General features: G+C 39.4%; 1 protein-coding gene across 6 annotated transcripts in view; it reads right to left on the reverse strand.

Moving 5' to 3' along the window:
* Positions 1-1257: 1257 nt before the first annotated feature.
* PROX1 (prospero homeobox 1) overlaps positions 1258-16987 on the reverse strand; it is a 53722-nt gene continuing 37992 nt past the window's right edge. For 5 of the 6 annotated variants that reach the window (XM_057558771.1, XM_057558782.1, XM_057558791.1 and 2 more), the window contains one exon: positions 1258-6915. In XM_057558771.1, coding sequence (XP_057414754.1) covers positions 6727-6915 — 189 coding nt within the window. In that variant the 3' untranslated portion in view covers positions 1258-6726. The remainder of the gene's footprint in view (positions 6916-16987) is intronic. The other variant, XM_057558797.1, reaches the window with a different exon arrangement.

Genomic DNA, 16987 nt, shown 5'->3' on the forward strand with positions numbered 1-16987 from the left:
CTTCTTAGTGATTTAGTCTCTACCTGGATTATCCAATCTGATTTAAAGCGGATTGGTGTTAAATAAGTACCAGAAGATGGAAGTCATTACATTACCACAAATGCCTTCTCCCTTTCAAGAGCAGGTAGAAGGGAGTTGGGGGGAATTCCCTTTTTTCTCCAATCAGGGAATAAATATTTTGGCCTAGAGGGACACAGGCATGCTCTTTTGCACAATTCAGTTAGGAAGACTGGAATTTAAGTTTGTGCCATTGATAGAAAAAGAGCTGAAAGTGGAAAAGTACTGTTAGCATTTAATAGTTTCGAGATTGCATTGGTTCTAAGCACCCTCATGACAACAGGGTCAAAATACCAAGTTTTCATCATTGAGGGGAAAAGCAAATGAAGGCATCTGAGAGATGAAGACTCACTGAACAATAATATGGTGGATGGAAAGGGAGGTGCAGCTGTGAATGACATTTAATAGGGTCAATGATTTCTGCTGATTCTTCATGCTCCTGATTTGAAGATAAAGGAGACATGATTTTAAACCAAAGCAAAAGAGATAAAGAAAAATTTCAAAAGCCATACAACCAATGTTCTTAGTATGAAACATGCTGCCAGTCATGTCTAAAGGAACACTTTAGAAAGGTTTTGAATTTACATTAGGACTTAGTTCTGAGTTCAACCAAGTAGAAACAGCACAAGCTCTCACTCCCCATATTTCAAATAATATATTTACCATTCTGTGATTTGGAGGAACATCCTTCCTTGTTCTTCAAATCATGAGACATTAGCAATCGTTGAACTGAATTTAGCTCACAACATTGTTTTGAACCAAAATGTTTGTCGTTTTTAAATTTTGAGGGCTAAAGTTAAATCTGTGAGAAGAGTTTTCAGACAGAAATCTAGCCATTTACTACAAACGTCTGAAATAAAAAAGATCACTTCTAGGAGTTGCATGCATTGATCCTAGGTTTGTATCAACATAATTAAGAATTGCAATAAAAAGAAAACTCCAGGGAATTCCCTGGCAGTTCAGTGGTTAGGACTCTGCGCTTTCACTGCCGAGGGCACGGGTTCAATCCCTGGTTGGGGAACTAAGATCCTGCAAGCTGCGTGGCCAAAAATAAATAAATAAATAAAATAAAGTGCCAAGTGTGGGGAGAGGAAGGAAAACTCCATCACTGATATTACAGTCACAACTAGCCTGCTGTCCTACAACTGGACACAGGTCCAAAAATTAAATGTCACATGTTTAAAAAAAATCAAACGGCACTGAGCTTGTAATGTATATTTTATTTTGCACAAGCTTGCATATATACTGCACATACATTCAGTTTAAGAGAAGATGGAAGGCACACAAGGCAATTGGACTACTGTATCCTTTAAGTGGTACAAAGCAAAAGGTAAAAGTTTGGAGAGTATACAAAAGCTTAAACACACAAAGTAAAACCCCCTTCCCACCCTTCCCCCCACAACTATTTTTTTTTTCCTGTTTTAAAATTTAGTAGCTGCCAAACTAAATTTTTTACTTTTACTTTAAAATCAATTGTCTACTGCACCTTTTTATTTACTTTTTAATATGGACAGGGAGTCTCATTTTTTTTTATCATATCAATTAATATTACAGTACATCCTTGGTAATACAAAATTGTACACCTTCATCAAATAAATTAGGATAAATTAAACCAATAAATTATGCAAAGTCTTCAGAACAATAGACAACAACAAAAATCCACAATTGAAATTGCCTCTAGCTAAAAAAAAAATCAAAAATTGACTTTATCAGTTCAGTTATTGTACTATATTCAAATCAAAGGGTCTTTATTACAAAAAAAAAAAGAGCTTAATAATGCTATTTACAACATATTGCTAAATAATATAAAGGCAGTGTTTTGTCACGGTTTATACTATATACATATGAGAAATGGCTGGGACAATATTGGGGGAAGCCAGGACCTTTGATTTTTCTGGGTATTGCTGAGACCAACCCCAAATACATTTGCTTTTCTAATTCTAATTTTGAAGTGGTAATATACAATTTTAAACTGCTTTTCCCACCTATGGAGAATATTCGAATATTTTAAAAATAAAGAATGAAGCCATTTTCACAGAAGAGGGCCAGTCTGTTTGCCTTTTCTGTTCATGTCTGTGCATTTTCGGGGGTGTCAGGTTTGAGAGAGGGCTCAGTTGAAAAGACTCAAAGTCCAGATGCTTCCAGATTCTGTTATATTCTTAGAAGGATGATTATAAGAAGATGCAAAGGTTAAATACCAGTTTTGATCCCAGCTCTGAATATGAGCATTTTAGCTTTAGTCTTATGGATGGTTTACAACCAACAGATCTACAGAAAACAAAACTGCATTTCCTTCAACATCACATGTAAGTGCAATACAGTAACTGCTTACTCATAGAAACCAGTTACGTTCTTTTAAGGGGAGCTTTTCGAAAACAATGCTTCTTGTAATTTGCAAACACAGAGTTTGTACCAGAACGAAACATTTGTACTATTCACACCAATGAAGATTCTATAATATACATGGCAAAGAGATTCTGCTCTGTCCTCACATGTACACTGCTTCTTTCAGGGGAGTCTGTAAACCACTTTTTCTTTGATGAATTTATGATTGCTTCTGGGGGACATCTTATTTTTAAAGCCCCCAAATCTTTAGCTTTATGACTTAATATTAACCTGTATGTGTATGCATGTATGTGTGTGTGGGGGGGGGGAGGGAGGTTACGTACTAAATGTCTTCATGTACATAGAAAAGAAATTTCATAAATTTACAGAAACTGCATTACCCTTGCCCTTGACATCTGATGAAAGAGACTGTTATCTTTTAAAAGTAGAGAGCAGGATTTTCAAGAATGCTTTCAACTGTCTATACAGTCACTGAAGTGTTCCTAATAAATTCAACAGATGTTGTGAGAATGTAGTTATTTATTAAAATCTCATGTCTTACGTAACAACAGCCATGAGGTTAAATATTTACATTGCTTTATAAAAGTTCCCCTCTTGCTTTAGTTTTTTTGTTTTGCTTTTTTTTGTTGTTTTTAAAATTTTTAAAAATGATATTCACCCACATCCCTAGCACAGCAACAAAGATTCTGCAAACATAAAACACTTTAATGAAATAATACTTGGAGGCACAAAGCAAACTTCAGGAATATGTGGGTGAACATTTCCTTAAATAATTACTACATTCTACCATCTTCCACGTTGTTTTACCATTTAAAGTGAAATGTCCTCATTAAACAGCCAGAGATACAGTAAGAATTAAATGTTTTGTTGTTGCAAATAGAACATTCTTTTCACAAAACATAACAAATGCCTAAAATAGGTCCTTAAATCTAGATAGGAAAAGGTAAGCTTTCCACTTCACACGCATATATATATGTATATTTTTACATGTGTGTATATGTGTGTATGTGTTTTTATGTTCACACATCTGCACACACATATATAGCACATGGTATGAAATATTGCTTCTATACTACTTTTCATTAGGCTAAGAAAACACAAGATTTGCACCACAGTTACAAAAAATTGGCTTCTACAAGAATTTTCAAAACTCGAATGCTGCTCAAACAATTGAGGAAAAAATAATTTGCGGTATCAAACTGTTCTAAAAATTCTCTTCTTCAAAAACGTATTCTCCTGCTTTGTTTTAAAAAGACACAAAATATGCATAGCTATCAACGTTATGTCAAACAGCCAGAAAAAAAATCTAGTGTTTATTGCAGCTGTAGTAATTGGAAATAAAGTCAAAAAGATGAAATCGAAAGCCACAGAAGGCACAAGAACAATTGTACTTGTGGGAAAAAACTGGGATTTTGAAGGATTTTAAAAAATCCCCCCGCTGGTGCATTTAGGTCTAGGCACAGACTATAACCTCAAGTGTAGATGCAAAAATAATTTAGGGTTAGCAGAAAATAAGTGGAAATGTGGTATTTCAACATGGACTTTAGACTTTGTTTCCCTGTGTAAACTGTCCCCAGTCCTTCACCCTCCCACCAGAGAAAGTGAACTTTCTCCCAAGTCGCCAATTTTTACTTGGTGAGAGTTGAGCTAAGATTGGAAAGATGGTGACTTAAAGAAAACTTGTTAAATAGGAGTTTTGAGAGATAGGCTTTTGTCATTTTCCAATGCACTGGGAGGCACAAGATTTTATGATGGTGAAAGAGAAAAGAATCACCTAAAAGCAAAATGATTGAGTTCTGTTTCCAGGACAGTGAGGTGAGTTTCTCCTCACGCTGCAATTTCTACTCTGAAACAATTTCTATGCCTCAGTGAACATTGAGAGGATATTATTGTAGATAAGTGCATCAACATTTGGTTGTGAACACACATTCTTGCTTAATTTGTCTATTTCAATTAGAAAGGCAGGGGAGAATAATACTAAAAATTCAAATACCTCTGGAATCAATACTGAATTTGCCCCAGATCAGGAAGATACTAGCAATCTATCTTTATAGGTGAAGACATTACGGGTTTTGCCTTTTATCTTGCAAATGGCAACACAATGGTGATGTGAATTACATGGAACAGCAAAGACCCAGTTCTATACTGATGTGAACAATGAATGTCATACTCTTGGGCGTGAAGCAAGGCGAAAGAGTGTGACCACAAGTTGAGATTGCTTCCCTACTTTGTGCTGATTTGATTTTTTTTTTTTTTTTTTTTTGGTTTTCATTTTATTCCAATGTGATGATTATCCGAACACTTCTTTTTTTTTTTTTTTTTTCCAAACAAGCCAGAACAAGAACAAATTGGCTCTGATGGCTCTGTGTAGGAGCCTGCGAGCTGGGCCATGTGTTTGGCTGTGGGTGCAGAGCAAGGCCCAGGGTGTTCCCGCCCGGGCCACTGCACTCTGTCCACACCGCAAGAGGCCGTGTCTCCTGAATGACGCAGGCATCATAGGACCGCGCCGTTTAACTTAAAGTCAGCAGGTTTTAAGGCTTTGTGCTGACAATAATTGCCTTCATACATTCCTGTCCATCAGCAGAATTTATAAATGATGTTAAATTACAGCGATTGGGTCACCTAGTTACATGGGTCAACCTGCAGTCTCCAAAGTCAAATGTAATTTTTATAAAAATCAAGGAAAAAATGATATTTATGTTGTATACGATCTAAATACCAGGTTTTTTTTTGTTTGTTTTTTTTTTTTTTTTTTTACTTTGTCACTTTAGGAGATGTAGATCAAGTTACCAAAGGGGAGGGAGGGTTCTGGAAAACACTATTAGAAAAAAAAAGTAATTCTTACTGCATCTGCACACAAAACCCATCTAAGAAAACAAGTGTGAATGCCATATGGCTTTTTAAAAGCAAGTATGGGACTTTGTACACCTTTGAAAAACTGGAAAAAAAAATAAAGAAAAAGAAAAAAGAGGAGAACCATTGAAGAAAGCATGAAATAGCAGCTAGCTTTCTTATGTGTGCTGAAATTGTGTCTTTTGGGTTAACTCCCAAACTCTCCTATTCTATACACTCTTCACGTTTTGGTCAATTACTAGTTTCTGAATTAGAAGAGACTGTATCAATTTCTTTAAAACGCTGTACCTAAAATGAAGAAACACTTAAAAATTAGACTGTCACCACTTTGAATATCCATCAGGGTAGAGTGGAAATGTATAGGAAAATAGGTCATTCTCATATGTACTCCTCTCAGGAGGGGAAGATCGCGTCAGCTAGCAGCTGTTAACAAACTTCTAGTGTAGGCAGGAATTTTATGGTCAAGTTGGGATGTCCTTTATTCCTTACCATAGAAAGGAATTCAGAAAATAGTGTTTTTTGGAAAAAAAAGTGTTAAATATTAAACAGAAATGATAATTCTTTTAAACCACATAAACAAAGTTGAGCAAAGAATAAATTTGAAACTTATGTGCCTTTTAGTATCTGAAGCAAGATAAATAGAAAATGATAACACGTTATAGGGGTTTTTCTGTATGAAGAACGATAGATACTCACTTATTACCAAGAAGAACCTATTGCAAAATTTTGAGAGGTGACTAGAAATCACATGAATTTCCAGTCTCATTTTGAAAGAGTCAGTTTTGTACAAAACTGCTTTGCCTCCAAAGAAAATGGTACTAGCTTGTGGTGTTTGCCATTTCTCTTAGGAAAGACTTGACGGTTAGTGATTATGTTTCTTTTTAAAATTTGGCCTTTTGGGGTACTTTTGAAAAGTGAGTTGTTCATCTGCCACCGGCATTATTTTTAAATGTGTGATAAAAAGCGACTTACTGAGTTCAAACCAAACAAAATATTTAAGTTTATCAAGTGGTTTCATTGAGCTTTCCGACCTTCTCAGCAGTAAAAACAAGAGACACATCACTAACTACAGAGTAGTGTTGTGTCACGGGTCTCCCTCCGCCAACCGCCATGCGCAATAAACCATCAATCCAGCAGAAGCATCTTTTAAAAATGCCCTTCCTTGCTAATATAGACTTTACACACGTCAACATTCTTTTTCCCTGAAAATTAACCCTATTTTAAGTCTCCAAATGTTAAGGGCCTTGGGCAAAAGTAAACTAAAGGCGGAAGGAAAAGAACCATCCCCTTGCAATGGAAAACAGAAGAAAATGAGAGAAAGATGATGAGGAGGAATTACCAGCTGATTTTGTAACACATCCATGCCTCCCATACACATATATATATGAAATCAAAATCTAGACACGGATAACTTGGACATCCAAAGGGGACTGCTACTATTCATACATTCGAAAAGAGTTGTTGAAATTTCTACTCATGAAGCAGCTCTTGTAGGCAGTTTGGGGATTTGAAAATCTCAGGGACTTCACTATCCAGCTTGCAGATGACCTTGTATATAGCCTTCTTCCAGGAAGGATCAACATCTTTGCCTGCGATAATGGCATTGAAAAACTCCCGTAATGTGATCTGCGCAACTTCCAGGAATCTCTCTGGAACCTGCTGATACAAGGAGACAATGGCATTAATAAAGTTTTCAGTTTCAAGTCTCCAGTTCTTCAAAGGAAATTGAGCTAAGTTCTTTCTTTCAGAAAGGGGCTTACATGACACCTGCATTTTCTAAAAATGGCCGGCCTCTATTCTCTTATGTAAAGTCGTTATATATAGTAGCATTGTAATGTGGGGTTGACAGCTTTATAGAGTTTTAGAAAAAGACTTGTGCAAAGGATACATGCAGAACTACTGAAAAACTGGGATTCCATTGTGAATATCTGAGTAGAAAAAAGGGGACATACCTCTGGGATTCCTCATTTCATTAAATAGTTTTATTCCAGAAGCAAGTCTCCACTTAATCGTTCAGAATTTGAATCATATTTCCATTATGAAAACAAAATGTGTTCTCAAAAGTAGAATAATAATTGGCCTTTGATATAAACTAAACTAAACCCACACTATAGATGAAGATAGCGAAAATCTTAGTTTCCTGCTTGTATCAGAGGATTGTTGACTCAGATATTAAATTGTATATTAAAATAATCTGCACTATAAAGTACAGGCATACCTTGTTTTATTGCGCTTTGCTTCACTTTATTGTGCTTCATAGATAGTGTGCTTTTTACAAATTGCAGGTTTGTGGCAGCCCTGTGTGGAGCAAGTCTATCGGCGCCATTTTTCCAACAGTATCTGCTCACTTCATGTCTCTGTGTCACGTTTTGGTAATTCTCGAAATATTTCAAACTTTTTCATTAATATTATATTTGTCATGGTTATATGTGATCAGTGCCCTTTGATGTTACTATTGCGAAAAGATGCAACTCAAGGCTCAGATAATGGTTAGCATTTTTAGCAATTAAGTATTTTTAATTAAGGTATGTACTTTTTAAGACAAAATGCTATTGCACACTTGATAGACTACAATATAGTATAAACATAACTTTTATATGCACTGGAAAATCAAAAAAATTATGACTCGCTTTATTGCGACATTTGCTTTATTGCGGTAGTCTGGAATGGAACCTGCAATATCTCTGAGGTATGCCTGTCCTCTATGTACAAAAAAAAGAGTAAGATAATGATATTAACACTGAGTCCCAAAATACAAAATTTGTACTGAATCTTAAAATCCTACATTGAAAAATACTTTACCTTGAGATTAGAATTGCTCCATGAGAGAGTGATTTATGCAGCTGATAGCAATAATAAAACCCCACATTTTTGGACTGCTTATTATGTGTCAGGCACTGTGTTATGTACTGAGTGTGAATTATGTCATTCAGTTCCCCCAACATCTCTGTGATTATTAACCCCATTTTACAGTGAGAAAATGGAGGCTCAGAGAAATTAAGGGAATTGTTCAAAGTCATTGTACTCTAAGATAAACATTCTTCAAATATTCTTTTCAGAATCCCTATCTGTTAATCCTTTTCTCCCAGAGCAGTGAGTATATATGTGGGTGTTTTGTGTGTGTGTTTATTAATTGTTTATTAATAGTTGTTTATTTAATAGTCTAACCTCTTGTCTAGGGAAAGGAATAGCTATTGATGTACTTATTCAGTATTCTTTGTAAGTTACATGGTAAAGCATGACCTGTCTTTCCCCACAACAAGGAAATGTATTCACAGAATCATTCCATGTACTCACAATTTTCCAAATACACACTGACACTCTGTAGATTTCTTTTAGTGGGGTACTTATACATTAATAATGTTTTATTTTTACAGTTAAGTGCAGACATATGAGAAGTAAAATGCACTGCAGTTATATGTGTAGACAGATCTGTCTACACATATACAAGAGGTATATATTTTCATCTTGGTTCACACTTACCCCTCACCAAAGTAAAAGGGAGAGATTGTCATTTTGAACACATTTGATCCCTTTCTCCACACCTTTTCTCAATTTGTGCAGTGGACCTTTTTATAATGATAGTAACTGTTAAAGAAAACGAAAAAGATACCAGACATCCCTGTCTTACATATTTGGAGTTGGACAAAGAAGTTCAGTGCATCCCATGGCAAGTCACTTGTCCTTTGAAGGAAACCTAATAACACCCCAGAAAAAAAGGGCCCCCATCTGGGGCTGATCAGAATCTAGAAAAAGTGAAAAGCTTGAGAAGCCCCTCCCAAAGATATTGGCTAGTTTCTTAGGACACAGTCCCCACCACTGCCTGGAAAATCATGGAAACATCACCTTGTCCCCCATGGATGTGCAAACCCATATACCCCAAAGGCCATTCCCTGCTGAGAATTCATCTGCATTTTCAACTGAACTTTGATGATTTTCTCCCCAACCTCCTGCACGTACATGAGTATTTGTGGGATGGGAAGGGCCTGGAAGAGCAATCACCCCTCCTAGTCACCTTATACTAAATAAAAAGTCATTAAGCAGCCTTTTTGAGTACTCCTCCCTCTTCCCCAAAGATGATCCGTCACATTTTATCAAGTGGGCATTACTGAGAGAGGGATTCTGGCTGGAGAACAGTTATGCAGTGCAACTACCCGCTCTAACTACTAGGTTTGGGAGCTGTTAGCCAAATGCTACAGAAACATCATCAGAGTGGTTTTCCTGGCCATTGGCAACAGATCCACGATGCAGATCTATGTTCCTTGAATACTCGGGGATGCGGCCTGGCCTGGCGGAGAGCTGTAGGGACAGAGGGTATGGCAGTGGCTCCAGATGAAGTCCCACCCACTCCAAGGACCCCCAAGAGATCTGGGGAGCCAGGGGCCAAGGGAGCAGGGCTGATGTTTAAGACAGTCAGAGGAGGGAGGTGTATCTAGAATAGCATCAGCCCTGGAGGAGGGAAGAAGCGTAGTTCTAGGGTTTGCCTGAGAGAACAACTCAAAGTAATTTCTTTGGGGGTGCGTGCAGCCTCCATCCTGTTATTACTTATCATTCGTCATGCTGGTTACTGGTTTTTAGTGGGTCTTACCCTGTTTTAAACATTCATTTCTTTTGGCAGTAATCTTGGGTTATCCTTTAACATCTTTTGTATTTGTGTCTTGATGTTATTTAACTTTTCACCTACTTATATCTAGTTGTAATGAATTTATCATAAGATGTCTTTAGAGAAGAAGTCCTGGCTTCTATTCTGCGTATCCCTCACAATGTTTCACAGAGTTCTTTCGCATCATCTTTGATAAACAGCTCATAATGAGACCCTGCCTTCTGCTTTGTTCTACACTGCTCTAGAGTCACACTTATCTTCTCCCTAAATACTTAAAAAAAAAAAAGGAATTTTAAAGTAAGGATAGAAAACAGAATTTAAAGACTTGAAATAGATCTCAGAACTCATTTTATAGATGGAGAAACAGATTCTATGAGATGAAGAAATTATGAGATGAAGAGACTCATGTGAAATAACTTATCCAGGTGTCTTTCCATTAAACCATGCTGGCTCCTTCTTTTTAATGCAATTTCCTACTTATAAGAGGCATCAAAACCTTGACAAGCTGTGCATCTGTGGTTTAGAAAAACCACGGAAGAGCTAGTAACTTCAAAATAAGTGCAAATGACACAAAAGCTTCCCAAGAGGAGACTACGGTTATTGGTTTATGTTTGGGAAGGGATGAATTCTTTGCAAATGGTTTGCTAATTTCTTGCTTACTTTGAGGCAATACTCATGCAATGGATTGGGCTAGGTAAGAGAAAGTTATAATGAGACCCTCTAGTACTAGAGCAATTAATCTTTTTTGGTGGCTCCAGAGAGGTAAATTGATGGGTAGCAACTGATCTGAGTGCCAAGGAATTCCATCCACAGGTAGAACTATCACCCATGAAAAAGAGACCCTTACCTCTCTGCCAGAAGTTTCCCCAACTCCATTTAACAGAGTAAGGGGCGGGGGAGTCCTTTCTGATGTTTTTTTGGGGGTATCTTAGAATTCAGGGTTATGAGAACGGTGTTGCCCATATTTTTTCAGTACCTCTTCACACCTAATGGATTTCCAATCACTAATAAACATCTGCAGAAAATCCCTTAGTGACAAGTAATCCCTTATCTAGGTTTCTTTTAATAGAACCCAACAATCTGCAGAATGAACCCTAGAGTATCTCCTCAGCATCAGGTGGCAACAGTCAATCAAGTCCCTGGAATGCAAGACAATGCAGGCCACTGGGAGGGGGAGGGAAGGCCATGCCTTTGGACATGCCACAGGGGAAAAACAAAAGGCTTCCAAAGTCTCTGGCTGGGACTCTGAGGCTATTGTGGGAGCTGCTGTGCTGAGTGTTCTTCAGGAGAGGAGAGTGGAAACTTTGCTTTGATAAAAGGCGTCCCAATATAGGAACCTCACCCCAAATGGTCTTGCCTCTCCTTGACTTGATATTTGGAGGAGAATATAACTGTGGGGAGGTACTTGAATGCACTCATACATTTCAAGGGGGTTGGCTATCAGCATCCACCCATTTCATCACAATTGTTTGCACTTGAGTCTCCTCAGAGCACACGAGGGCCCTGTGGGCTTAGATGAAACGGGAGAAACGGGAGGATGTTTTCAAGTCTGTCAGCCCGTGCCTGAGTTGCCCATATGTGCGCACAGGCGCGCGCACACACAGGCGCGCGCACACACGGTGTGTTGGGTGGGTGGTTGTTTTGCTGTTCTTTTTTTTTTTTTTAATCAGAATGAGTGGCAAAGACACATTTTCCCCCCGTCTTCCTCCTCCTCTTCCCAGTTGCTTTACCTTCAAGGATGATTTGTTTTATTAAACTGACTGTCCCTAGCCTCTGCAGTACATAATAAAAGCCTGACATAGCAGGCTGCCTGCCTTCTGTGTCCTGCAGACACTCATCATAAGTGTCAGGACATACCAAGGTTAGCGGTCACTGGAAGTGTGCTCACTGGCCCAAACCTTGCCAAACGCTCTTGGCAGCTGAATGAATGTCACAGAGAATAGAAGGGGAATTACAAAGGTTAAAAAGAAGACAGCCTCTCCTATTTTCTGGAGATAGAGAAGCTGATTTTTCACACCTCTGAAACATCCATAGGCTCGTCCATCGGCCTCTTGCAGGGGACCTAAACCCTGTCCCTTTCACAGCTCTCCGTGGATACCTTTCCATCCTCCATCCCCTTTAAAAACTGGTCCACTGGCCTAATTTCTTCAGTGGAATGATCTTTGCTGAAATGGACAGAAAACAAACCAGGCATTGACCTCTCTCCCTGGCCCCTCCCCAATAACCAATGGCTCAAATGGCTTATCAAGCTAATCAATCAGTAGATTACGATCTTATCAAGAGAGATCATCTTTTAGGTTCATCTTTTAAACTATTTTTTTTTCAAACTTCAATGGGGAAATGGAAAAGGAAACATATATATGGGCAGAAGTGGCTAACTGATGGGAAAGTAAAATCCTGTCTAGTATTTTGGTGAATTAGTTTGGGTGTGTGGGTTTTCTTCATCCTCCTCCATTAAAAAAAAAAATACTATAAAAGGGCAATAAAATGCTGACTGTAAGAAGACCATGTCAAGGAGAAAAGGGTACTGGTATTTTGGATACTCTTCACTGCTCGCCTTGGAGAGAGAGTTATTCTTGTCACAAACCCTTTTGTCTGCATCTGCTGACTGCTTGCCTGTAGCCAGCAGCATACTTTAACTGTTTTGTCACCTCCTAACATCACATGCATCAGCTGTTGGGCTTTTGTTACGGGTATTGTAGAACTAATCCGCTGTGGCTGGTCTACTGTGCAGTAAATAAAACAGAAACGGGCTTCTCAGACAATTCTGCATGAATATTTCAGATGGCTTTTACAACTCCGATTCACAAAATCAAATAAATAAATAACTCCCACAGTCCCCCCCAGCCTCTACCCACACAGAAACAAAACCCCTCAAACTAGACCCAGATGCCTCCAACTCAACTGCATTGAAGGCACTGACTTGAGCCTTCAAGCAATTGTTTGAGTGAAGTTGAAAGAATAGCGATCTCTAAACTTCAACACTGTGGTGTTTGTATTTATTATTAGAGTTAAACACGTCTGATTCCGAAAACTGGGTAAGAGGCTTTGAAAATCTCGAGAGCTACTTTTCTCCTTGGGCTTTCTAAAAAAAAGATGTAATGCCATCAGTAGTATATAGTTAAAGTTGCCCTATCAAACCGCTTTTATTGTTTCCATCTGCATTTTCTTCCCTTCCACTCATCTGAAAGGGGTCAAAGGAAGATGCTTGTGCATCTAATTCATCCTAAGAGCCTTTCCAAAATGTTTAACCTGTACTGGAGCACAAAAGGAAAAGCAAACTTTGGGCCAGGATTTTTGAAACTGAATTGACGTCGTGAGTTCTCTTAAGGGATAAATAATGTACTAACCATATACAGTGAGGCATTTTTCTAGACGACTTCTAAGTGTCTTTGGAGAAGTTACAAAGAAAAAGGGCATCTGTACGCTGCTGCGTGCATGTGCACACACAAAAACATCAAGATCCTAGGAAAGGAGACAAAGTTGAAGTACTTTCCCGAGCATTCATTCACCCTAGTGTGCACGTGATTCCTCTAAACAAACTCTCCCATCCCTGATGTTTGTTAAGTAAATATTGATCAAGGAGAGACATATCTCCTGACTGCAGTGGCACAAGCTGGGGACTTAGACTGCAGACAGAGTGGACTTAAATGGATAAACTCAGATTCTTTAGTAACTCCTCATTGAGATTATCAGACAAAAGGGGAAGAACAGATACGTTATTGCTGTTCCTCTCCACTGTCTCACTCTCACTGAATTCTCCTGCCAGAGGTGGAAGAGGGGAATCGCGGACCTATGAAAGATGGTGGCAAGATGTTGTGACTAGGGGGTCTCCCTTAGCAGTCACACACGCATTTATCCTGTGTGTATAGCCGCAGACTAGCTGGCCCTTCAGAAGGGCAGAAAGGGTGCAGGGAATGGTGAGATTGTGTTCCAATGCCCTCTCATTATGGGGAAGGATTGGATGGGGAAACAAGCACGAATGTGCTTTGCAAAGTGTAAAACAGTATCCAAATGTAAGGTGGTGGTTAGAACCTTAAGGAGGAGTCCACCCACTTCCTAGGAGCCATTTCACTGTGATTATTAAGGGTATGCAAAGCAGTGTCTTGAGAGATGCTTTGAGGTGGTTCATGTGACTGATTTTATTGGCCGAGTCAACACATTGAGAAAAGTTGCTTTGTGTTGCCCAAGTTTTATTTCAGTCATTTCATGATTGTGACTAGAATCCTGTCAGGGGCTGAACGGCCACATAAGCTTCCCTGGAAAGGCCAATTTTAAAATCAACTCCAGAGACTAGGTTTTGTGTATTAGGCACTGAGCACCACAGTCAAAGAGCAAGGTGTTGTATTTAAGAGTTCCTACCAAATGGCTACATGGCGTTTAAATTTTAATAGGATGCTCGCACCTCTGTTTCAAAGGACTGGAATTATTCAGGGAGCACCGGCTACAAAACCGCTTGCAGACGCTACACCGAATGAGGCCAAGGAAGATTCTGCGGCCACAACTGGGCTTCAGACTAAAGTCTCTTTGACTCTGATGCTCCAGGTGGCTTCAGCTTTCAGGGACCTTACGGGATTAGGTTAGCGTGATGCCCACACAACTTTAGGCCTATGAGTGGGCTCACCTCCTACTTACGTGTTTTGCTACTTAAATATGTGAAGGTTAAATGCTTATAGGAAGTGGCTAGAGTTCAAGGCTATCCTTAAAACAAAACAACGAAAAAAGAACCCCCCCCCCGCCATGTTTCCTCCGTCTAAGCAAAGGAACACATGGCAGTAACAGTCTGTATCATTTTTTTTTTTTGTAAACCTTCAAAAGAACAATGTTCTGTTGAGCAAAATTCAGTAGCATTCTGTAAACATTAATTTAAGGAAATCAATAGACTCAGTGAACTAAAGCCATATTGCAAGATAAACTGGCCAGAGTGCCACTTTGTCAAATAGATTTTCGTTTTCTCGGCCTGATAAAGACAGTTTCAAAACGGGGCAAACGTGTTGCAACCAAGGTTTGAAAAGTATGTGGCCTTCAAACAGCCTGCTCATTCTTCCTACAAAGCTGGATAAACATACTTTAAAAATGATAAGATAGTTTAGAATTGATCTGGCTTTCAAATTTTACATAGGGTAGATTTCTTGGTTGTCTCACAGGAAAAGAGAAAAACAAAATAATGCGCGCGTTCAGAGTAGAAAATAAATGTACTTGGGAGAAGGGGTTAAATTGCCTTGAGAAAACGAGCTCTGGGGGCAGTGTCAGTTGATGCTTGACTTTAAAAAAAGAAAGGAAGAAAGAAATCTTTATTCATGCTGACCTGATGGGCAACAGGCTTTCTTGCCAAAATCCAAAAGCCAAACTCTCTAGTGGGTTTGGGATCAGAGGTTTCAGCTGGTGCAAGCCGCTCCGTTCTGGGAGTACCACGCAATGTCATGTTAATATGCAAGGGAGGGGCTGGGGGCGGGGAGGCCAACCTGGGGAAGGGCCGGGGAAGGACCCTGAGTGAGCGAGATCCACGCAAAGAGAAGCCTCAAGGTTTCTCTCAGGCAGCCTGCAAGAACTGCAGGGATAATTAGGAAAAGTGGCAAAAGGAAAGCCTGTCTCTTGTCTGTGCCCACAGCAGGGGCCTGCACTGAGCTTGTGGGAATACGCTTCCAAGTGAAATTGCCCGCCATCCCCTGATGCCACACCAGCTCTTATAAATGCCGGCAAAGTGGCGCCTGGCTAGGACACGGTGCAAGCAGTCCGTTGGAGGGAATGTAATAAAAAGAACGAAGAGTCACATGGGAACTGCAAGGAGGGAGTTAAGGATCTACCTTGACTGGACAGTGGAACGCCATGGAAAAGGATGCCAGGCAGTGGACTCTGGTCTGCGGTGTGGCCGTATGGGCCTGGCCATCACCCCTCACACGGACTTCCCTCAACAGCACGAAGGAAGGGCCAAGGCTGCCCTGAGGAGTTTCTTTGTTTCCTCATCTGAATTTGCATCTTTTACCTTTTAAGAGTGGGTATTCACAAAATACAGAATTCACAATAAAATTCCTATACCTTTCAGATGTTGATAACATACGCATTGATAAAATGTGCTGGGATTGAGCATTTTGAAAAATTGTGACTTTAGGTACTAAAAAAGACTGTCTTCACATTGATGCTACCTGTTAATAATTTGTGTATACATTTTAAACTGTGTAAACATTCCATTGGCAGCTTTGCCTATAGATACCAAGATAAATAAAACCATCTCTCCCACAGCCCCAGAAAAGGAAGCACTAGCTTGCTGGGAATGGAATGACGAATGTCTTTATAATAAACTCTATGAGGCTGTCAAAATTATTTTGTGCCGCTGAAATCTGGTTCACCAAATATGCCTAAAGTGGCTAGTTTGTTTGCTCATGCTTGGAGGTCTTGGTGTTGTATGTATTAGGAAATACAATAGTTGTCGTGTTATTTGTTGTAATGAGTTAAATTTTCCTTCTCTCCCAAACACGTCTCAACACATGACTCCAAGTTTAAATGAGCATCAATCAAAATAAAACAAAAACAAAATCATAGAAAAGGCATCAAAAACTAAAATCTAATATTTTCTCCCATCCCTCCACCCCCGAGAGACTATAAAGATACTCTCCCATCTTAAAAACAAGGGTGAGGGCTTCCCTGGTGGTGCAGTGGTTGAGAATCTGCCTGCCAATGCAGGGGACACGGGTTCGTGCCCTGGTTTGGGAAGATCCCACGTGCCGCGGAGCAACTGGGCCCGTGCGCCACAACTACTGAGCCTGCACGTCTGGAGCCTGTGCTCTGCAACAAGAGAGGCCGCGACAGTGAGAGGCCCGCGCACCGCGATGAAGAGTGGCCCCCGCTTGCCGCAACTAGAGAAAGCCCTCGCACAGAAACAAAGACCCAAGACAGCCAAAAATAAATAAATAAATAAATAAATAAATAAATAAATAAATAAATAAATAAATAAATAAAAACAACAAAAAAAACAAGGGTGAGCTCTCTGCTGGAATGACACATCTGGTAGGCTGTTCGGATAAGATCTGGACCGAGACTACTGCATCAAAGAAGCATAGTTTTGGAACTTCAGAACTAGAAAGCATCTCAGAGAGTTCATGTTCTACCAAACAGAGAAAAAGCCTC

This window comes from Balaenoptera acutorostrata, chromosome 1, assembly GCF_949987535.1.
Source record: "Balaenoptera acutorostrata chromosome 1, mBalAcu1.1, whole genome shotgun sequence".
Lineage (NCBI taxonomy): Eukaryota > Metazoa > Chordata > Mammalia > Artiodactyla > Balaenopteridae > Balaenoptera > Balaenoptera acutorostrata.